Source organism: Balaenoptera physalus, assembly GCF_965194825.1.
Source record: "Balaenoptera physalus genome assembly, chromosome: 13".
In the NCBI taxonomy this organism is placed as follows: Eukaryota; Metazoa; Chordata; class Mammalia; order Artiodactyla; family Balaenopteridae; genus Balaenoptera; species Balaenoptera physalus.
Window position 1 is genome coordinate 23,166,938 of NC_138892.1, and position 20,755 is coordinate 23,187,692.

Genomic DNA, 20,755 nt, shown 5'->3' on the forward strand with positions numbered 1-20,755 from the left:
CGGGAGCCCGGAGCCACTCCGGACGCCGCCCCGTCTACTTCAAGTCCTCGCGGGTCGCTGACAACCCAGACGCCTCACCTCCGGCTCCCTCACCCCTTCTGCCCAGGAATAAAGCCAGCCTCTCCGCCTCAGGACCGTAGAGCAGTCAAAACCCGCCAGTCCGCCCCGCTGGGACGACGCGGGCCCGCGCATGCAAATAAACACACCCGGAACCCCTCCAGGCGGCCGTCGCCGCGCGCGCTTCGGCTCCAGCTAGTGCCCGCGCGCGCACAAAAAAGCACCTCCGCCGCACCAACTGGGGCGCGCCGCGCTCCAACGAAGGGCGGACCGTGGCGTCGGCGCGCTCGACGTGGCGCGCGCTGCCCCGCCCCGCCCCGCCCCACCGCGTCCCGGCGGCTTGCAGACGCCTGGGAGCCACGGTTTCCTTGGTTTTGCAGCGTTAAAATAGAGGTTTGGGGAAGTAGGATTGCCGCCTACCCCAGCTGGAGGAACTAGAAAGCGGGTGGCTGGGAGACGCTGTGGAGCAGCGGGGATGGCCGGGAGAGGAAGGGGGCTGGTTTCTGGGCGGTGCCAAGTCTGAAACGGGGCGCGGTCACCGCCGATCCTTCCCGCGGAGGCTGAGGAGGCCACGTCCCGCTACCCCAGGGTGAAGAGGCAGCCCCGGGTTTGTCATCCTCAGGACCTCCAGACATGTCTGAGGTGAAGAGCCGGAAGAGGTCGGCGCCCAAGGGAGCCCCAGCGGAGCCTGGGAAGCGAAGCGAGGGCGGGAAGAGCCCCGAGGCTCGGGGCGGTGGAGGCGGGGGCTGGGCGGATCCCCGGACTGGCGTGAGCCTTCTGTCGCTGGGGACGTGCCTGGGCCTGGCCTGGTAAGTGGTCCGAGGCCGCCCGGGCCGTGTCCGGCCTCCCGTGGTCGCCCTCTCTTCTCGGGGTCCCGCCTCTGCCCCGGCCCCACCCGGCTCGGCGTCCCGCTAACCTCTAGCCCCCAAGCTTGCGGCTTCTGTTCCTCTGCATCGACCCCAAGGAAGTGACGGCCCAACCTTTATTTTTCCTTTCGCTCGTTTCTCGTAATTCATTTTGCTTTTGTACTGCTGGCGTGCCTCGATCGCCCAGCTGGAGCTGAGGCCAAGGTTTGGGAACGTCAACCATTAAGAAATGCAGATGCGGCCAAATTTCATTAAGCGCCTGCTACAGGACAGAAGCTTTTCTGTTTTTAGAACCCGTTACTTCCTGTCCGCTGTGCATTTGGGACAAACTTGCCCCACCCCATAAATGCCTATTGGCAACGTTTGCAACCTTAAAAGAATTCGTTATGATCTTAAAGCAACAAACGTTCATGATAATATCAAGTTTTGGAGGACAGCTCATATTTCGGTTATTGTGCATGCGTTAAAAGTCTATTCCTAAGTTACAGATTGAATTTTAGTATAACACTTTTGTTCACCTGAAACTAAAAACTTATAGTTTTTAAACCAAGCAAATAGCGATATATTGATGTCATAGGAAAGATGAATATTAAGAAATAACCTTAAAACCAACTTATTTTGTTTTCCTCAAATTCTTTAGGATTAACCTATTTCGTTTTAATAACAAGACTGACTCACTGACTCTTTAGAGTTCCTCTCCATTTTCACTGATTTTTGAAGTATTTAGAAGATAGCTATTTATCTTCAAGAAAAATTGGTTGGGTTCTAGAAGCAACCCTGGATGTCCTCTCATCTAGAACATTTTTTCTTTTTTTTTGGCTGCGTTGGGTCTTCGTTGCTGCGCGCGGGCTTTCTCTAGTTGAGGCGAGCGGAGGCCACTTTGTTGCGGTGCACGGGCTTCTCACTGCCGTGGCTTCTCTTGTTGCGGAGCACGGGCTCTAGGTGCGTGGGCTTCAGTAGTTGTGGCACGCGGGCTCAGTAGTTGTGGCTCGCGGGCTCTAGAGCGCAGGCTCAGGAGTTGTGGCTCACGGGCTTAGTTGCTCCGTGGCATGTGGGATCTTCCCGGATCAGGGATCGAACCCGTGTGTCCCCTGCATTGGCAGGCAGATTCTTAACCACAGCGCCACCAGGGAAGTCCTAGAACATTTTTCATGCTAGTAAATTTTGAAGTATACTTTACTGATGACATCCTCAGTCAGTCAATAAAAGATTTGTTACAATAAAGTGAAATGTTGATTATTAAATATTCTCTTCAAAAAGAGATAAATTGTTATTTTACTAATATATTTGTTTATGGAATATTTTGATCTTAAAAGAATAAATGTACAGAATTTACTGTTTTAAATAAAATGCTTTTATGTCTTAAATTGCATGACCTTCTTCAGGTAAATCAAAAACTTTGTGCTGGGAAAGTTATTCAGTATTAGAACTTAGTAGGCTAAAATATATATGTTGCTTCTTTCTAGAACCTAATACAACTGGTTTTAGTTACTGAATTTATTAATTCTCATCCAAAGATTCATATTCATATGAGATAAATTACATCAGAAAATGCTCAACTTTTCAATAATTTAGTTACTGTCCTGGGAAAACACACTAACAGGAATCTATAAAGGAAAACAACTTGAAAAGCAGACACTTCAGCTCAGGAATTTACTGTTAGTGCCTGCAGTAAAGATACAAACAAGTTATATTCAAGTAGGAAGATTTTATTTGAACTGTGTCTTTGCAAAATAATAAAACAATGCTCAAAGATTATTTCTAAAGTGGGCAGATTCAATGATTGTTATTAAATGACTGTTAATTGCTCTTGTGAAATCTTTTGTGACTAGAGTTAAAGTATAAATACTTTGGTCACTATAGCAAATATGTATTCGTGGTAAATTTGGGAATTTTCTAAATAAAATGCAAACATTTAGCATCTCAAAATACTAAAAAGCACACTGGAATTATAACTAAGCCACTGACATTTTTACCACTAGGATTAGCACCTAAAGATTGGTCTATCAAATCTTTATTGCATGCTTATTGTACTGACACTGTTCTGGTTGTTAAAATACAAAATCGAATATATGTGCCTAAATACAGCTTAGGAGTATTCTAATTTTGTCTAAGTTAGGGCAGAGATTTGAACCCTTGCACTGTCCGAGGTTGATTTCAAGGCATCACTATTTCAGTATCTTCAAACCATTAGTCTTTGGATCCTGGTTTGGAAAATAAACAGAGATAATGCAACAAAAGGGTGGTACTTGAACATCTTCTCTCTATTAAACAAAGTTCTGATAATCATCTGTCAGCTTGACAATAAGATGTTGGAGATAACAGTTGCCCAGAACTATAGGGCCTGAGTGTTGGTTTGCATACGTCAGTTATAAACTCTTTAAGGAAATTTTCCACGTAAGAGATTGAAGACATTCTGCTTTCAAAAAGTTTTTAAAAGTTATGAAGGTACTAAACAAGACAAAACCTTAAAAGCTTATTACATAGAAATTTAGTCAACTAGAAGTTCCATTGTAAAACTTTTAAGTTTCTTTTGGAAATTTCAACAGATTTTTTAATTGCCTTTATAAAAGTTTGTCATAGCATTTGTGATAATTATGTATCAGAAGTCAAAAGCTCTTTCAACAATCAGATAATTGAGGGTTTTTTTTCTCTATCTAATACAACTTTCTCTGTAAATCATTTATACAGTAAAATCTTGGCTAACCCCATTTTTCAGCTTTTGTTGTTAGTGGAGTTTAATCTGAAAGACAGTTATCCTTTAATTACCTTGATTTTTAAAAATGGAATATGGTCTGTGTGTTCCTGAACTTTCAGTATTATGCTGAAAATGAAGTTGCTGTATGAAACATACAGTTAAATGGGTACTGACTCTTTCTCGTTACTAAGTTGAAACAGAGCCAGAGAAAATCCTGTATATATAAATCCTTCATCAGCTGTCTGACATCTAGGCCTCCTAAAGGAGCTATGCAGAGACAAGACTGCAAGGAAATGCATGGTTTATTCCCACAGGGCCCTGAATCTATATGCGTTCTCTGTAAACTGCAATGGATTATGAAGAAGTCAGGAAGATACCCTTTGTAAAGCCTACACTAAGGTGACGAATTAATCCGGGTCCTTTTCTCCTACATCCATACCTTCAAGATCTTTACCTATGATAGTGAAAAGAGGCCCCAAAACAGGGTAAGAGAATGCTTCTTTTTCTATTAGTGGGTCTCATCCATTCACTTCATCCTTTGTTTGCTATAAACCCAACCCTGGTTCAAAGTGGGACAGCCCTGGAGCTTCTATCAAGTGTTAAGTAGAAGGGAGCCCTGATCCATTTTACCACTCTAGGCTTGTCAGAAGGATGGGAAAAGCAGCTGTGCAAAGCAATTCAAAAGAAAGGGCCAAGGTACGTAAAGAGAATAATTGATGTTTTATGTTCAAGGCACTTTAAGAGCTTGAGTAATATGAACCTGTTTAATCTCTACAACACCCTATGAACTCAGTAGTTTTATCCCCACTTTGCAGATGAGGAAACTAGCAATGGTAAGTTCAATAACTTGTCCAAGGTGCTTGTACAGCTAGTAAATGGCAGAGCCAAAGTTGCCTAGCTTCACATTCAACCAGTATGATATGCTGTCTACCTTTGATATTAATCCAAAAAGAGGCCAAGACCCTAGAAATAGAAATCCCTTGTCCAGAATTGTTTATAATCCTTTCTTCTCGTAGAAGCTGTAGCCCTTAGCAGACCCTAATTGTTGTCTCATCTAAACGAAGGAAGATAGGGAGTAAGGAGGTCTTGAACTGCTCCTGTTAGAAAATGCCTCTGACTCATAAAAAGGAAATAAAGCACCTTGGGCATAATTTGGATGCTAGTTTCAAAAATTAGTATTTCACAATTGAAACCACCTTCTCTCAGTGTACATTTTTGGCTTCGAGAAAAATCATCCTCTTCCTTAATGTTAAATGAGTTAATATTTATAATGCACTTAGAATAGTGTCTGGCACTTCTAAGTGAAAATAAAACAAATGTATTTTAACTCAGCATCATACAGACCACAGTTGATTATTTTCATTACTAGCACTAAGTAAACTTTATACTTGTTTTTTCTTTTATGCACTATTCATATATAGAAATGGTGAATTTTATTTTTTTATTTTGGTGAGAAGCTAACCATGAAAAAAACTCTACAAATTATCATCAGAGATGGTCACTAATATGATACAGTTTTCTTCAAGCTTTTGCTTAATATTTGAATTTTGAAGAGAAGTACAGAGATAACATTAAAAAGATTAAATAAAACAGAAAGTCCTGTAATGAATTTTTGTGGATCAACCTTCATAAAAGATCCCTTTTATAATAATGATTTTATTCTAAATGAACACACTGATCCATAGGATAAATCCATGAGGTAACACTGGAGTAATGGATGATAAAACTAGTTCCTGAAATTAGACATTTCTTTAGACCGTCTTTCTCCTTCATCTCTGTCTGCTGGTCCCTAAAAGCCAAGAATGAAATAGCCAATCAGAAAAGAATTGTCTACACATCCTTCTTTGAAATTAGGATAATAGTGTTTTCTAATAACGAGAAGTTTTGTTTAAAAGTTCATATTAACACACAGGAGAAGTCAATCTGTACTAATTATGTAACCTGGGCTTACTTAATTCACTGTTATCTCATAGAATAAACATTAGCCATCATCAAAAGAAATTTATTTCATCCAACATTGTAAACATTTGTTTAAAATGCAAAAACTCCATTTTAGTTTTGGACAGTTTTATAAACAACAGTTAGCCTAATGATATTTATGAGTTTGATTCAGAGTCTTTCACCTCTCCGTTGAGTTTTGGAATCTTTAAATGTTTGTCTTTCAGTGGAAGTCATTTTTACAATAAAGTGTCAACTTATTGTCAGCTTGGCTGGGAGATTTGAAAATTTACAATATCTAAGTCACATCCCAAACCAATTAAGTCAGAATTTCTGTGGTAAGACCCAGGCATTACACTTTTTTAAAGCTGCCAGGTGAGGGCTTCCCTGGTGGCGCAGTGGTTAAGTAATCCGCCTGCCAATGCAGGGGATATGGGTTCGTGCCCCACTCCGGGAAGATCCCACATGCTGCGGAGCACCTAAGCCCGTGCGCCACGACTACTGAGCATGAGTGGCACAACTACTGAAGCCCACGCGCCCAGAGCCCGTGCTCCGCAACAAGAGAAGCCACGGCAATGAGAAACCTGCGCACCGCAGCTATGCCCCGCTCACCGCAACTAGAGAAAGCCCACGTGCAGCAACGAAGACCCAACACAGCCAAATAAATAAATAATTTTTTAAAAAATGAAAAAGAAGAATCTGCCTGCCAATGCAGGGGACATGGGTTCCAGCCCTGGTCGGGGAAGATCCCACATGCCGCATAGCAACTAAGCCCGTGCACCACAACTACTGAGCCTGCGCTCTAGAGCCCGCGAGCCACAGCTACTGAAGCCCACGCGCCTACAGCACGAGCTCTGCAACAATAGAAGCCACCGCACTGAGAAGCCCGCTCACCGCAACGAAGAGTAGCCTCCGCTCGGCGCAACTAGAGAAGGCCCTGGCGAAGCAACGAAGACCCAACGCAGCCAAAAATATAAATAAATAAATAAATAAATTTTAAAAATTTAAAAGTAAAGCTGCCAGGTGACTCCAATATGCAGTGAAGCTGTTGAACCACTGGACTGCGTGCTCACTCCTCGCTTCCTATAAAAGCTGCCACTACCTATACCAGAATTTATGTTGTCCTTACCAGAAGTGGGCATAAAATACTGCTTTAACATCCAAACTTAAATGGGTTTGAGATAGGAAGTAGTGATTTTTTTTTCCCTTTTTCAGGTTTGTATTTCAGCAGTCGGAAAAGTTTGCAAAGGTGGAAAACCAATACCAGTTACTGAAAATGGAAACCAACGAATTCCAAGGGCTTCAAAGTAAAATCAGTTTAATTTCAGAAAAGGTAATTATTAATTAGCATGTTTGGGGAGATTTTACCATTTTTCTTCCCCATTGCCACCTTTCTACCTCAGTTGATAAATTCTTTTTTCCTGCCTTTTAGACCATTACTACTTTAACTCTCACTGGTTTTCCTACTTCTTCACATTCTCCCTTTAATTCAACTTAGTCTTGGCTTACATTTCAAAAGGACAAGAATTTTCTAATATATGACAAATGTTATTGTTTAAAAAGACCAATCTTATCATATTGACGTGACCTCAATTTTCTATTTAAATATCAAGTATCTAGAGCACTGAAAATATTATTGATTTTTAGATATAAAATTAAAATAGGAGTCGCACTTTTTGGACTAAGATCCATCAGTTTTTTTTCTTTATTTCCACTTGGTAAGCATATATATTCATATGCATATAAGAATGACTAACCTAAATAAATATTGATTTTTATAGACAAATGAAAATTAAAATCCATGTCTATGTTGTGTTTCTTCAAGATGCAAATACAAGTGCATTACTACTGTGATTCTTAGAAATGTGAGACATAAAAAATTTTTAACTACCACATGGTCTCAGGAGAAGGTCAGCTGCAACCAATAAGTCATCATGTGGGCCTTGTCTGGCTACCAGAGACCAAGCTATCATTGGGAAACATGGCTTGTTTGTTCCTTTGTTCATCACTGAGCCTTTACTCAGTGGTAAGGTAGAAAAGGATTTGTGCTTGGCCCCAGGGTAAGGAAAGATGTTGCAAAAATGTATAGAAATGAAATAGACGGCCTAAGTCCCTGCAGCCTGATGCACAGAATAAGCCTGTAATCCCCAAGAAGAGAAGAGTCATGGATTAAAATTATCCCTTACACATGCCAGTGAATTCCATGGAGGGTGAGTTTAGAGGCCTCTGGGAAGGTGCTGCAAGAGTTGGTATTTTGACCTAGGGCTCAGGTTGGAAACATTGTAGTTATCGAAAGCCCTCTAATCAGAGCAAGCATAATGATAGAAAAAATTCCAGGAGATAGGAACTTCATGTACTTAAATGCTATTGAAAACAAATTTTGAAGAAAGATTTCCTTTTTAAATGAAAAATTTGCCAGCAATTAAAATGCTTTTAGTGAATCTCTGCCTTGCAAGCTTGGAACCTGGTAAGGAGGACAAAGGTTTAACATATGATTAGAATTTGAAGTCAAATATTACAGGAGATTAGAGCCTGGCCTATCGGCTATCACTCTCAGTATCTCTCCCCAGTAGCCCTCTAGTTTCCCACTTCTAATATCTAATTACTCCCAAGCAGCTGTAAGATGGAACACTGTCCTAAGGGGTTTTTTTTTTAATTTATTTATTTTTGGCTGCGTTGGGCATTTGTTGCTGTGCCCAGGCTTTTCTCTAGTTGCTGCGAGTGGGGGCTACTCTTCGTTGTGGTGCGCGAGCTTCTCACTGTGGTGGCTTCTCTTGTTGCGGAGCTCAGGCTCTAGGTGAGCGGGCTTCAGTAGTTGTGGCACACAGGCTCAGTAGTTGTGGCTCGCGGGCTCTAGAGCACAGGCTCAGTAGTTGTGGCTCACGGGCTTAGTTGCTCCGTGGCATGTGGGATCTTCCCAGACCAGGGCTCGAACCCGTGTCCCCTGCATTGGCAGGCGGATTCTCGACCACTGTGCCACCAGGGAAGTCCCTGTCCTAAATTTTTTGTATTAAATCTACAGTTAGGTAGACTGAGAATGTAAATCTAAGGGCTTCTCCATGCATAAATTAAAATATTCATTTTTTTCTTACTTTCCACTACGTGGCCAATTTTATAATGGGCAATGTTTTTAATAAAACTCATGTAGATTAAAAAAATGCTTTTGTAAGCAATAAGGATGTATTTTATGGCACAGGCAAATATAGCCATTTATTTGCAGTAACTTTAAATGGAGTATAATCTGTAAATCTATGTTGTACACTTGAAACTAATATAAGATTGTTAATCAACTGTACTTCAATTAAAAGTAAATAAATAAATGCCTTTGAAGCAGATAATTAAAATATCATCCTAGGATCCAAGAAATATTGTCTTCACGTAGTTCGTTCTCTCCCAGTCTGCCCTAGGAGTAGTTTAGCAATAGCTGCCTCTTTACAAAGCTGGCCCTAAAGGCCAGCTTAATGCAGTAGGAGGGGAAAACAACTAGACATGGGCTCTCATCATAACTGTGTGACTTTGGAAAAATCACTTTAACTTCTCTTGGCCTCTACTTCATCATGTATTAAATGAGAATATCAAGATTTGTGTAAGGATCAGATGAGATACAATATATATGCAAGCTCTTTGAAAACTTCCAAGCAGTAATAAATTTAAGATATTAACTTTTGTAAAAAATGAAAAACTATTAGACTATAATGGCAGCCCATAAATGCTAGCTATTGTGGTGTACTAGTCACTTATTGTTTGCAGATTAAGTCTTGAGACCTTTGTTATCCTGAAAAGTTGATCTTACAATTGGAGTCTCCTGGGTTATACTGCCTCCAGGTTATAGAGATGCTCTGGTGAACAGCCTAAACAAGAAATTACCTTGGATTAAGATAAGCTTGTCTCTGCAAAATGCTGCTAAGAAGACAACGAAACATAACACTATTACCAATGTACAAGTATTTCTCATAGTTGGTGTTTTTAAAGGAACTCGTATTATAGCTACATGTATACATTAAAAATAATTTTTAAACAAGGTTTCAGAGCGATACTGTTATGCATTGTTCCCAGCTATCACCTGGAACTGCTTCAGGTCCTGATTGGGGTGGACCCAGGAGGTTTCTGGCCATTCTTCTTCCTAAATATCAAGAAACATGTTCTTTATACCCTGAGATATGGGGACTACAAAAAGGCATAAAACATGGTCTCTTCCCCTGAGGAATTTAGAAGCTCTCATAGCTTCTCCTGGCTAATTCGTCAGTCTGTTAAGAGTCAGATTTCAGTCACTTCTAAGCCTCCTCCTCCAGACTTCTGATCTCTCCTCTAAGCATGCCTTCTCCCGTGCTAATTCTGTCATGACACAGATCATCATCTATTGTGATATTTTGTTGTTAATTCATTTGTTTCCTTCACTGATCTTTAGAGCAAATGCTGTGTCTTTTATCTCTGTATCCTTAGTGCCTAGTAATGGAACAGAGAACACTCAATAAATCTTTTGGGGGCTCTAGAATATATGACATGAAAGATCCAAAACACTATCTCCCCTATCAAATTGTGAAGTCAGGGACTATACTGTATCTTTGTTTTTATATCCAGTGTCTAGCACAAGGTCTGGCACAGAGCGAACACTCAAGAATTCTTGAATTGTATGCGCTAAATGCCAAATAAGTGGCAAATATGTAATATGATAGATTCTACAGGAGTTCAGGCTCTCAGGGCTAGGGTCATGGAAGAATGCTGCACTGAAGACCTGAGACCTGGTCTGAGCCTTGAAGGAAGGACAGAACTTAGCTAGGCAAAGAGGAAGGAAGGCTAACATACAGAGAAGTTATGGAATTTGGGACTTCCTCCTAGAAGTGTTAGGAAACGTTAAGGGGTTTTTAATGTTGTACCATGATGTACATAGCAGTTTTTAAAACCTTAAATCTGGCTGTAGTGTGTAGGATGATTTAGAGGAAGTAACTAGAAGCAGGTATTAGATAATATTTCTATAGTATTTTCCTTGATCATCGAAGTTCGGTTTGGGTGCCCTATGTAAGTGCTTCCATAGCTCTTTCCCTGTCACAGCGCATGTAGACTTCACTCTCTCCCCAATTAAGCTAAGCTGCTTAAGGGCAGAACTGTGTCTTGTACAGTATTATGTCTTCAACATAATGCTGCAAACATTTGATAAATTAATGATCATTTCTAGGCCTTCCTGTAGTCTCTAAAGCTGTTATCTTTGTGTGAGTGTAGGCTAAGAAAGAGGTCCACAACCTGGTCCTTCTATATTCTGGACATTTTAGGAGATGCTAGGAGCTTACCATAATTTATAGATACTTAGAACACTTTACTGTTTGACATCAGTTGTCTCTGTAAACTGATTTTTTATTCACTTTTTGCCTTTGTGATAGTTATAAGATCTGATTCTGGTACCTTTTCTGCAAGAGGTCAGTCAACAAATTTTTTTTTCAGGCAGAAATTCTTCCAGAATCATAGAACTTATTAAATTTAACAAATTTTATAACTAAGTCAGTTTCTAAAAAGCCAAATAACTATTAAAATGACAACTAAGTTGCTTTCCATTGGAATAAAAAAAGAAGGAAATGTGATATACTTCAGGCTTCTTTAACATTTTTTTTCTTTTGAATATCCCTCCATGAAAATGCACAAATATTTAGGATTATAAGGTCAGGTGTATACAGTTGGCCCTCCGTATCTGTGGGTTCCCCATCCAAATATTACATGAGGGACTTGAGCACCCATGGATTTTGGTATCCACAGGAATACCAATGCCCCACAGGAGGATACCTAGGGATGAGGGACAACCGTATTTTTCTACCATAGTGCTAATCTATTAAATGTGTTTAAAACATGTTTTTAACAACTTAAATATGTAACAATTGTTTTTGTCTGTATGATTCTTATGTATTTGGATATTTTAGACATCTTCAGAATTTGAACTTGGCAAGTGATTGTTAAAGTGTGTTTCCCTAAAATAAAAGTTATTAAGTAGCCTTGGGAATTGTTTTGTGTTATAAATGCAGCTTGCAACTACTGAAAGTATCCTGCAGGAAGCTACATCATCCATGTCTTTGGTGACCCAGTTTGAGCAGGAAGTATCCAGCCTCCAAAGTATCATGCATGACATTCAGAATAGTGAAGAGATGCTCACTCAAAAGATGCAAAGCCTTAATGAGAAATTCCAGAACATTACAGATTTCTGGAAGAGAAGCCTAGAAGAAATGAATGTTAATACAGACATTTTCAAATCAGAATCAAAACATATACATTCTCAAGTGACTGTCCAAATTAACTCAGCTGAACAAGAAATAAAATTGCTCACTGAAAGGCTAAAAGATTTGGAAGATAGCACACTAAGAAATATTAGAACTATAAAAAGACAAGAACAAGAGGATCTTCTGCGAGTAGAGGAGCAGCTTGGCTCCGACACAAAAGCACTTGAAAAGTTAGAAGAGGGACAGCATGCTCTCTTTGCCAGAGATGAAGACCTGACTAATAAACTTTCCAGCTACGAACCCAAAGCTGAAGAATGCAAGACGCATTTGCCAACAATTGAAAGTGCTATTCGCTCTGTTCTCAGAGTCTCTCAGGATCTGATAGGGACAGAGAAGAAAATGGAAGACTTGACTCTTCAGATGTTTAATATGGAAGATGATATGCTGAAAGCAGTATCTGAAATAATGGAGATGCAGAAAACCCTTGAAGGAATTCAGTATGATAATAGCATATTAAAGATGCAGAATGAACTGGATGTTCTAAAAGGAAAAGTTCATGATTTTATAGTATATTCAAGTACAAGAGAAAAGGGGACTCCAGAAGAATATAATCTAGAAAATAAAGGAATTGATAGTGATTTTTGAATGCACTACATTTATCCTGATGAACCACATTATTATACATAACCTGATTAGTTCCATGCTTTTGAGTTATTTTGATATGCCTCACTTTACCCTACATTATTGGAAAATAAGTGAGGTGTCCACACAAATGTGTTATCCAGAGAGTCAAAGCTTATCTTTTTAAGCAATAAAACTTATTTCATTTTCACCATTTTAAATAGAAACATTTCTAAAATATATATTTCTCTACTTTTTTGAAGCAATATACTTAATATTTTTAAGTGTTTTTCTAATAATTAATGGACATTATTGTGAATTTCATCTGTCATATTGGGCCCAAATATATTAATGTCCCTAGGAGCTATTGAGGGGTGTTTACCTCGTCACTCGACCCCAGTTTGCTATTTTTCAAACCTTCTGTCTATTTCTTATACCTTTTCTGACACCTGAAAAAGTGACCCACTGACCTGATCTTACTGTCAGATTGATCAGTAATGTGTTCACCTCAGCCAATTTTTCATTTCCTTTGCAATTTACTGCAGGCTAAGAATCCAGACAACCAAGTTCATAGGAATTTTGTCTAAAATAAAAGATAACATGCCTGAGGGAGAGCCTGGAATGCTTTGCTATGAATTAATATGCACTTTTTGAAAACTATGGAGACTGGGAAACATTTTTACTTTTTGTTAAGGTTCTAAACTGTTATAGATACTTGTAAGAAATTTTTCTAAAGAGTAAATGTGTTCTTTTTGAAAGTTTTCCCTATGAATTAAGTGTGTATCCTGTGAAGTATGGACTTAGGGAATATCTTTGTATACCTGGGCGGTTTTTTTTTGTTGTTTTTTTTTTAAGGTTCTAACTGTGTTACAGACTCTTGAGTTTGCTAGGTACATGATCTCTAGATAAATTATTCTGCTTACAATAAAAATACACTAATAAGCCTGTGGCCTATTTTAAAGAAGAAAAAGCAACATAATGAGATATGATGTGATAATTATGGTAACTAAAATATGTCATTATTTTAGAGTCCCCAAACTAATTACCTAACCAAATTTGTTTTACATAGTGATTTTATTTTACACAAAATTATATAATAGAGTCACAGGGAATAAGACATGGACATATTGAGGTGAAATTAAGGGGAGGTCTAGACAGATTTTTGCAATAATGATAATTGGAAATGTGCAAGTTTGGGGAAGCACATAACACTTTTATTGGTAAACTGATGTATCAAGGGTGTCCAAGGTTGGTGTTGAAAAAACTGAGTTAACTGCATTTGAAAGTACTGTTCTAACATGTTTCTTCTTGCCAATAACCAACTATAGTCCCAGTTTTATAATGCAATTTCAGTGGAATTAAACACAAAGAACTTGAAAGAAGTCAGTTACAAAAGATAGTTGTGGTCAGGTGGTTTTATTATGTAAATCTGTACATTTTTTGAAAAATCCCAAATAAGTTCTACTTTGGGGTTAGGAAGGCCTATGGTAGACAGCCATGGGTCATAGGCATAGCATTAATTTCTGGAATATTAACATTAAATTTCTTGACTTCTGAATATGTAAATTCTTGTCTGTGTGCACTAACAAAATTGTATTTGTTTGCTTTTATTTTCACACTAATAAAATAGATTATAAAGTTAACTGGAACTTTGTCGTTTCAACCTCCATCCTGCCAGGGCATATGTGATCTCTTGTACTCTTTACTTGTATTTATTTATGTATTTATTTATTTATTGGTGTGTCACCAGATTTGATACATCATTATTATTAACTAGAGTATGTACCATAGTAATGGTTACAGAAAATAAATGGAAATAAGGTGGCCACTGTGCTCTATAGTGACAATTACAAGGGAAACAAAAACTGCCCTTCTACAAGTATTTCATGAGAAAATATTGTGTACATGTATGTACACATGTATATATTCCTTTATTCAGGGGTTTTCCTATAAAAAATTGTCACGAGAGATTTAGATGTACCTAGTTTGTCTTCCTCTGTTTCTTAAATTCATTTATTTAACACAGATACTTGAAATTTCAAAAACTTTCCTGTGTATCAAATATTAAATTACATTGTTAGTTTTTCCTTTAAGGAAGATTACCATATCCTAAGACACATTTTTGTATCTTTGTAATTAATAATAAATTTTACATTAAGTTTCTGATAGAGAGTAGTGTCCATTTTTTTAATTAGCACATATAAATCGCTTTTACAAAACAAACACCTAATTTTCTTAACCCTTCGATGTAAAGTTAAAAAGTATATTTGCAGTAATATTTCCTTAAATTTTGCCTAAAGATGAGAAGCTGTTGACTAAGTGTATTTTTATATTTTATAATGAAAAATGTTGATTTATTAGCCTGTATGGATTGATAGAAAACTAAATTTGTAAGAAACAAAGTTAATGGCTTTTTATTTTTTTTTGGCTGCACCATGCGGCTTGCAGAATCTTAGTTCCCCGACCAGGGATTGAACCCACACCCTTGGCAGTGAAGGCGTGAAGTCCTAACCGCTGGACCGCCAGGGAATTCCCAATGGCATTATTTTAATTTTAATCTAATTGTAGGTCTTTGTGTGAATCTATAATCTTGACCAAAGATTAACGTGATGTCATATTCACCAAACATAATTTTTTTAATGTATTTCTCTGTAGATTTGCCTCATATTTGCACAGTTGGCAAAAGCTCTGCAAATTCACCCAGTATCTGTGTCACTTCAGCTATGAACTACTAATTTAACACAAATCAAAATGCTCCATCCCAGCTTTACAGAGCAGGGGAGGATAGAACTGACATTTTGGAGCCTATTATGTGTCACACTGCTAGGAGGCCTACATTCGTCATCATCCTAACAGCTCCGTGTATTGAGTATCTACCCTGTCCCAGTCTTTGTGCTAGGCACTTTGCATGTGTTATCACAGATTCTCACCGCAGCTTTGCTAGCTATGAGACCCCTTTTACAAATGAGGAAATTGAGGCTCAGCAAGATTAGGAATCTTACAATCACACTGCTGAGTCTGTCCAATTCCAGAGGCCACTGACCTCCCACTATACAGTGCAACCTGCTGCTGTTCAACCAGGGAGGGAAAAAAAAAATCACAAGAAATCAGCCGTCAGTAGAACTATCTTGAGAATTCAGAAAGCTATAATTCAGTCAAATGCGCCCACTATTGTGTTGCCATTAAACTAGACTATAAGTCCCTCAAAAGTTGTAACTGACCTAAAATTATTTGGGCCTTGGGCATAAGAAAGAATCAATAAATGTTTAGGGAAGAGTGAGATAGCAGTGGAGGAGAAAAAAACCCTAGACTGGAATCTTCTAATCTAGGCTTTGCCACTAACTCTGTGTTCTTGGGCACTTTATTTTGGGGCTCAGTTTTTTAATTTGTAAAATGAAGGAATTGTACCAAATAATTTCTAAAATCTCTCCTGGCTTTAAGTGGTTTTAAACTTTAGAGATCAATAAAATTTCCAGGTCCCTTAGTACAGTTCAAAGATCCTTTAGCAAAGTTTTTAGAAGGCTGACTGGACCCACAAATCATTCCCTTGACTCACGTTGTTTTGCTTGTAGATCCAGACAACATTTAACATTGCAGCGCAGCATCTAGCTTAGTACCTTGCTCATATGATAGGAATAGGAATATTAGTAAGTATTCAAATTACTGGGTGAATCTTTCGAGCTACCAATAGACTCCAACTCTTCTGTTCATCTTAGGCAAATAGCTTAAACAAGCCATTATGTAATCTTTAAACATTATTCAGTGAAACAATTTCTAGGCTATTCCTATACTGTATTGAGTTTCTATTTTAGTGAAGACTAATAGAAGTTCATAATAAATTGCTTTTATAACCTACCAAGTGTGACAAAGAGGCTTACTAACAGTTTCTTAATGATCTTATACTTCTAAGAATAAATTTAGCCCTTTCTGAGATGTTTTAATTGTTGAATGCTGTTAAGCTATCTCTACTCTACCAGATTAGATACATTAATAAATGATAACCTAGTAATGAAATAGATGAAAGTAAGCCCTCTCCTTTCACCTTTGAAAATCTCTTTCAGCAAATACAATTTATTGCAAAACTTTCCCCTAAAAAATAAAACTTAAGGTTTTGCACTCACTGCTTGATTTCCTTCCTATTTGTGGCTATTTGTTACTGTCATACCCACGATAATTTTTTCACAGTCTAACTTCTCTACCAAAAACAAACAAACAAACAAAAAAAAACCATTTTGGGCCACCATCCCCACCACTAATCAACATAGCATAAACCTATTGAGAAAAATCCTAAAATATATTTTGGAACCAAATATATATGATGGGGCAAGAAGGCGGTATTGATGTTTTGAATTAACTTTTCTACTGCCCCATTTCAGATTGTCATTTCTTTGCAATTATATGACTGCTCCTTTTTTAAGCTGCCGTAAAAATAATATTCCAAGCATATTAAATATTTATTTGCATTAAGTAAAACTAAGTTAATGTTACCAAAATAACCCCAACAGGTTACCTGAGTGAACCAGGCAAAGGCAATTTAAGAAAGATGATTTATAAAAAACATATTGAAGAAATACAATTATTTTGGAAAAAACTTGATGTCTTTAAACTGCATTTTTTATTTTGTAAAAATTTTTTTCAACCTGCGTATTTGTTTTTGATTCCTTATTTTTTCTGAATTTTAAATAATCCATTTACTGACATTTTCTTTCCCAAACTAAGTGACAAACTTTCTGAAAGCAGAGTCAGTTCCTGATCATACTAGCACATATCAGCACAGTAAACGTTGTTGAATCAAGCTGGTTTTGATTATTAGTAGAAAGCTATAGACAATCTCCACTTTCAAACAATGCTTTCCTAGAAAACAAGCTGAAAGTTAAATGTGCAAACGTGGAACAACTGACTTACATGTTATAAATGGGATTCCTTTTTTCAATGTAATCACAATGTATATCTGTGTTAGGACACAGGCTTTGACAATATATTTTACATTTGTTCTTTAATTTTTTTTCTTCATAGTTTAGCATACAGCACACAGGCTTAAGTTAATCTTCTGATTGAAACTTAATTGAAACCTGACAATTCCTATGTGTTTTATTTTTTTAATTAAATAAATTTAACATATAATATTTAAATGTAAATTTAAAGTGTACAACATGATACTTTGATACATTGATATATTCAGCCTTGAGAAATGATATCCTGCCATTTGTGACAACATGGATAGACCTCACGCATGTATGTTTTAATTTTCAATTTTGTATTGTTTATGATACTTACCCATCTTATCACTATAATCAACACTTTAATATTCCCCTTTCCCTCTTAACTTTATTAACTGATGGCACAATGCAATAAAAATTCAAATATTAAAAATACAATAAAATAAAATAACTCAATTTCCCCAAAACTGCTATATAAACACACATACACACGCACACAACAACAAAAATAACAACTTGAAATGTTGCCAGGCAGTTGTGTGGCTCAAAATGTTCATCAGCTGATTTGTCCAAGTTAAACCAAAACAATTTAGAGACATCAGTATTCAATGGATGCTGGGGAAGGAGGATGGCACTGAAACATCCAAAAGTTGAGAATCACTTGTATTTGGAATCATGGAATTTTAGAACCTTGGAGATAGTGCTTTGTTTGTTTGTTGTTTTGTTTTTTACATATCTATCATCTCTATTAAACTGCTGAACTGAGTTGAAGCCACAACCGAAGCTGTACTCATCTTTATGTTCCTCAGACTTCACATGCCTGACAACACACTAGGAACTTAAGGATTACTAATTGAATGGAATTAGTTCAATACCCCAGAAAAGTATTCATAAAAGTAATAGGACAATAAAGTCCCTTCATTCTAGCACTTGTTGTACCTACAAACAAACTTGCGTTTCAGAAGTCACGTTGTCTTGTTTGACCCCCCAAATTTACCAAAACTCATCTAGAGGGGGCTTCCTCCTCCCTTCTCCAGCAACTGAAGATACATCATTTTCCCTCGTTTAGCTAATTTTGTCACCATGCAGAGGACTGATGGTGCAAAAATAACTGGAAAATGCCATTTGCAGTCACATGAAATTTCCTCAATGTTTTCCTTCCTATTCATTAGCAATACACTTGATGCATCTTTTACCAAATGCTTTCCAGAAGAGCAGTAACTTTATAGTTCATAATAACACCTAAAATTTAAGTTGAATTTTAAATGTTAAGCTTTTACTCAATTTAATTATTCTGGTACTATATTTTCTTACAGTGTCAGAAGTCTGAAGCTATCATAGAACACTTGAAGTCTTTTCAAATAATTACTCATCTAAAGCGTCTACAGGAGGAGATTTATGAAGTGAAAACTTGGTCCAACAGGATAACTGAAAAGCAGGATATATTGAACAACAATTTGACCACTGTTTCTGAAGATGTTACAAAAGTAGACCAAAGTACAACTTCCATGGCAAAAGATGTCGGTCTCAAGATTACAACTGTAAAAACAGATATACGACGTATTTCAGGTTTAGTAACTGATGTAACATCATTGACAGATTCTGTTCAAGAACTAGAAAATAAAATAGAAGAAGTAGAAAAAAATACAGTAAAAAACATAGGTGATCTTCTTTCAAGTAGCATTGACCGAACAGCAATGCTCCGAAAGACAGCATCTGACAATTCACAAAGAATTAACTCTGTTAAGAAGATACTTTCTGAGCTACAGAGTGATTTCAGCAAGCACACAGATAGATTTTTAAGCTTAGAAAGTGACAGAGCTAAAGTTCTGAAGACAGTGACTTTTGCAAATGATCTAAAACCAAAGGTCTATAATCTAAAGAAGGACTTTTCCCGCTTGGAACCCTTGGTAAATGATTTAACAGTACGCATTGGGAGATTGGTTACTGACTTACTACAAAGAGAGAAAGAAATTGCTTTCTTAAAAGAGAAAATATCTAATTTAACAATAGTCCGAGCTGAGATTAAGGATATGAAAGATGAAATAAAACACATTTCAGATATGGATTAGCTTGAAATTATTTAGATTAGACTGAAGAAACTTTTTAATATGACCTCTGTCATGTTATAAAGACTGACAAGTCAGAAATAATGAAATTTTGGAGTAAATACTATTTTGTATTTGATTCTATTTTGTACAGTAAAAATAAAAGTTTTTGAAGGACTGAGCACTGGATTTTCCAAAATAAATATGCTCAAATGTATTTAAAACTTTATATAAAACATGTTTGCAACTTTATATAGTAAGAACCTTATGCATCCCCCTTACATATACATGCATATGTTCGCACGCACGCATGCACATGCACACACACATACACACTCAGGGTCTGCCAGTCTAGCGCTGGGAAATCTAGATGGGGCAGGATCTGAATCCCCACTTGCTCTCACTAACTGCCAAGGAGCATAGTACGTGTGGTTGGGGCCCAGCTGAAGAACTGCCCATCAGGATCAGGGCTGTAACATATATTATCCATTTAGAGTAAGAGAAACTAGAAAGGTCACAACCAGGGAGCTGCAGGAAAAGAATCATGTGAGACTTCCTGGGTCCTTTATGGCTTTAGGAAACAGGGAAAGGTCACCTAAAACGGGGTAGGGAAGTGGCATCTAGAGCAGGGTTTGCGGGGTGGGGGCCGGCACAGATTGCAGGGGGCTTGCCAAGCCTCAGATGGAGGCTGCCCCAAAGCAGCACAACTCATGTGTGGTGTTGACATGACCAGAAGCAGCCAAAGCAAAGAAGTTCTAACATTTAAAACACCACCACAGGGCTTCCCTGGTGGCGCAGTGGTTGAGAATCTGCCTGCCAATGCAGGGGACACGGGTTCAAGCCCTGGTCTGGGAAGATTCCACATGCCGTGGAGCAACTAGGCCCGTGAGCCACAACTACTGAGCCTGCGCGTCTGGAGCCTGTGCTCCCAACAAGAGACCGCGATAGTGAGAGGCCCGCGCACCGCGATGAAGAGTGGCCCCCACTTGCCGCAACTGGAGAAAGCCCTCGCACAGAAACGAAGACCCAACACAGCCAAAAATAAATAAATTAATTTTTAAAAAATTGTTTAAAACAGCATCACATTAGCAATTCCACTTATATAAAATTCTAGAAAATCCAATCTCATATGTAGGGGCAGAAAATAAATCAGTGGTTGCCTGGGAAGTATAACTTTTAAAGAAGCACAAAGAAATCTTGAGGGGTGAAGGATACTTATTATCTTGATTGTCTTGATGGTTTCATGGGTATAGACTTGTGTCAAACTCATCAAATTGTACTCTTTAAATATGTGCAGTTTATTGTACATCAATTATTCCTCAATAAAGTCGTAAAAAAAGTACAATATAATAATCTAAAAAAAACCCACCTACAAACATTAGCC

At 37.9% G+C, this 20,755-nt stretch overlaps 1 protein-coding gene across 2 annotated transcripts; it reads left to right on the forward strand.

The window, feature by feature from the left end:
* Positions 1 to 397: 397 nt before the first annotated feature.
* On the forward strand, positions 398 to 20,417 carry IKBIP (IKBKB interacting protein). 2 transcript variants are annotated; one of them, XM_082419493.1, is made up of 3 exons: positions 398 to 866; positions 6,775 to 6,892; positions 11,571 to 14,026. In XM_082419493.1, the coding sequence occupies exons 1-3, from the start codon at positions 691 to 693 to the stop codon at positions 12,405 to 12,407; spliced, it is 1,131 nt and encodes a 376-aa protein (XP_082275619.1). In that variant the 5' UTR covers positions 398 to 690; the 3' UTR covers positions 12,408 to 14,026. The 2 variants fall into 2 exon arrangements, with proteins under 2 accessions (XP_082275619.1, XP_082275620.1); XM_082419494.1 differs by lacking the exon at positions 11,571 to 14,026 and adding an exon at positions 18,640 to 20,417 and having other exon boundaries at positions 402 to 866.
* Positions 20,418 to 20,755: the final 338 nt, after the last annotated feature.

Coding starts and splice junctions, on each gene's coding strand:
- IKBIP (XM_082419493.1), top strand. CDS start 691: ATGTCTGAGGTGAAGAGCCGGAAGAGGTCGGCGCCCAAGGGAGCCCCA. Junction 867..6,774: donor ACGTGCCTGGGCCTGGCCTG/GTAAGTGGTCCG, acceptor TCCCTTTTTCAG/GTTTGTATTTCAGCAGTCGG. Junction 6,893..11,570: donor TCAGTTTAATTTCAGAAAAG/GTAATTATTAAT, acceptor TTATAAATGCAG/CTTGCAACTACTGAAAGTAT.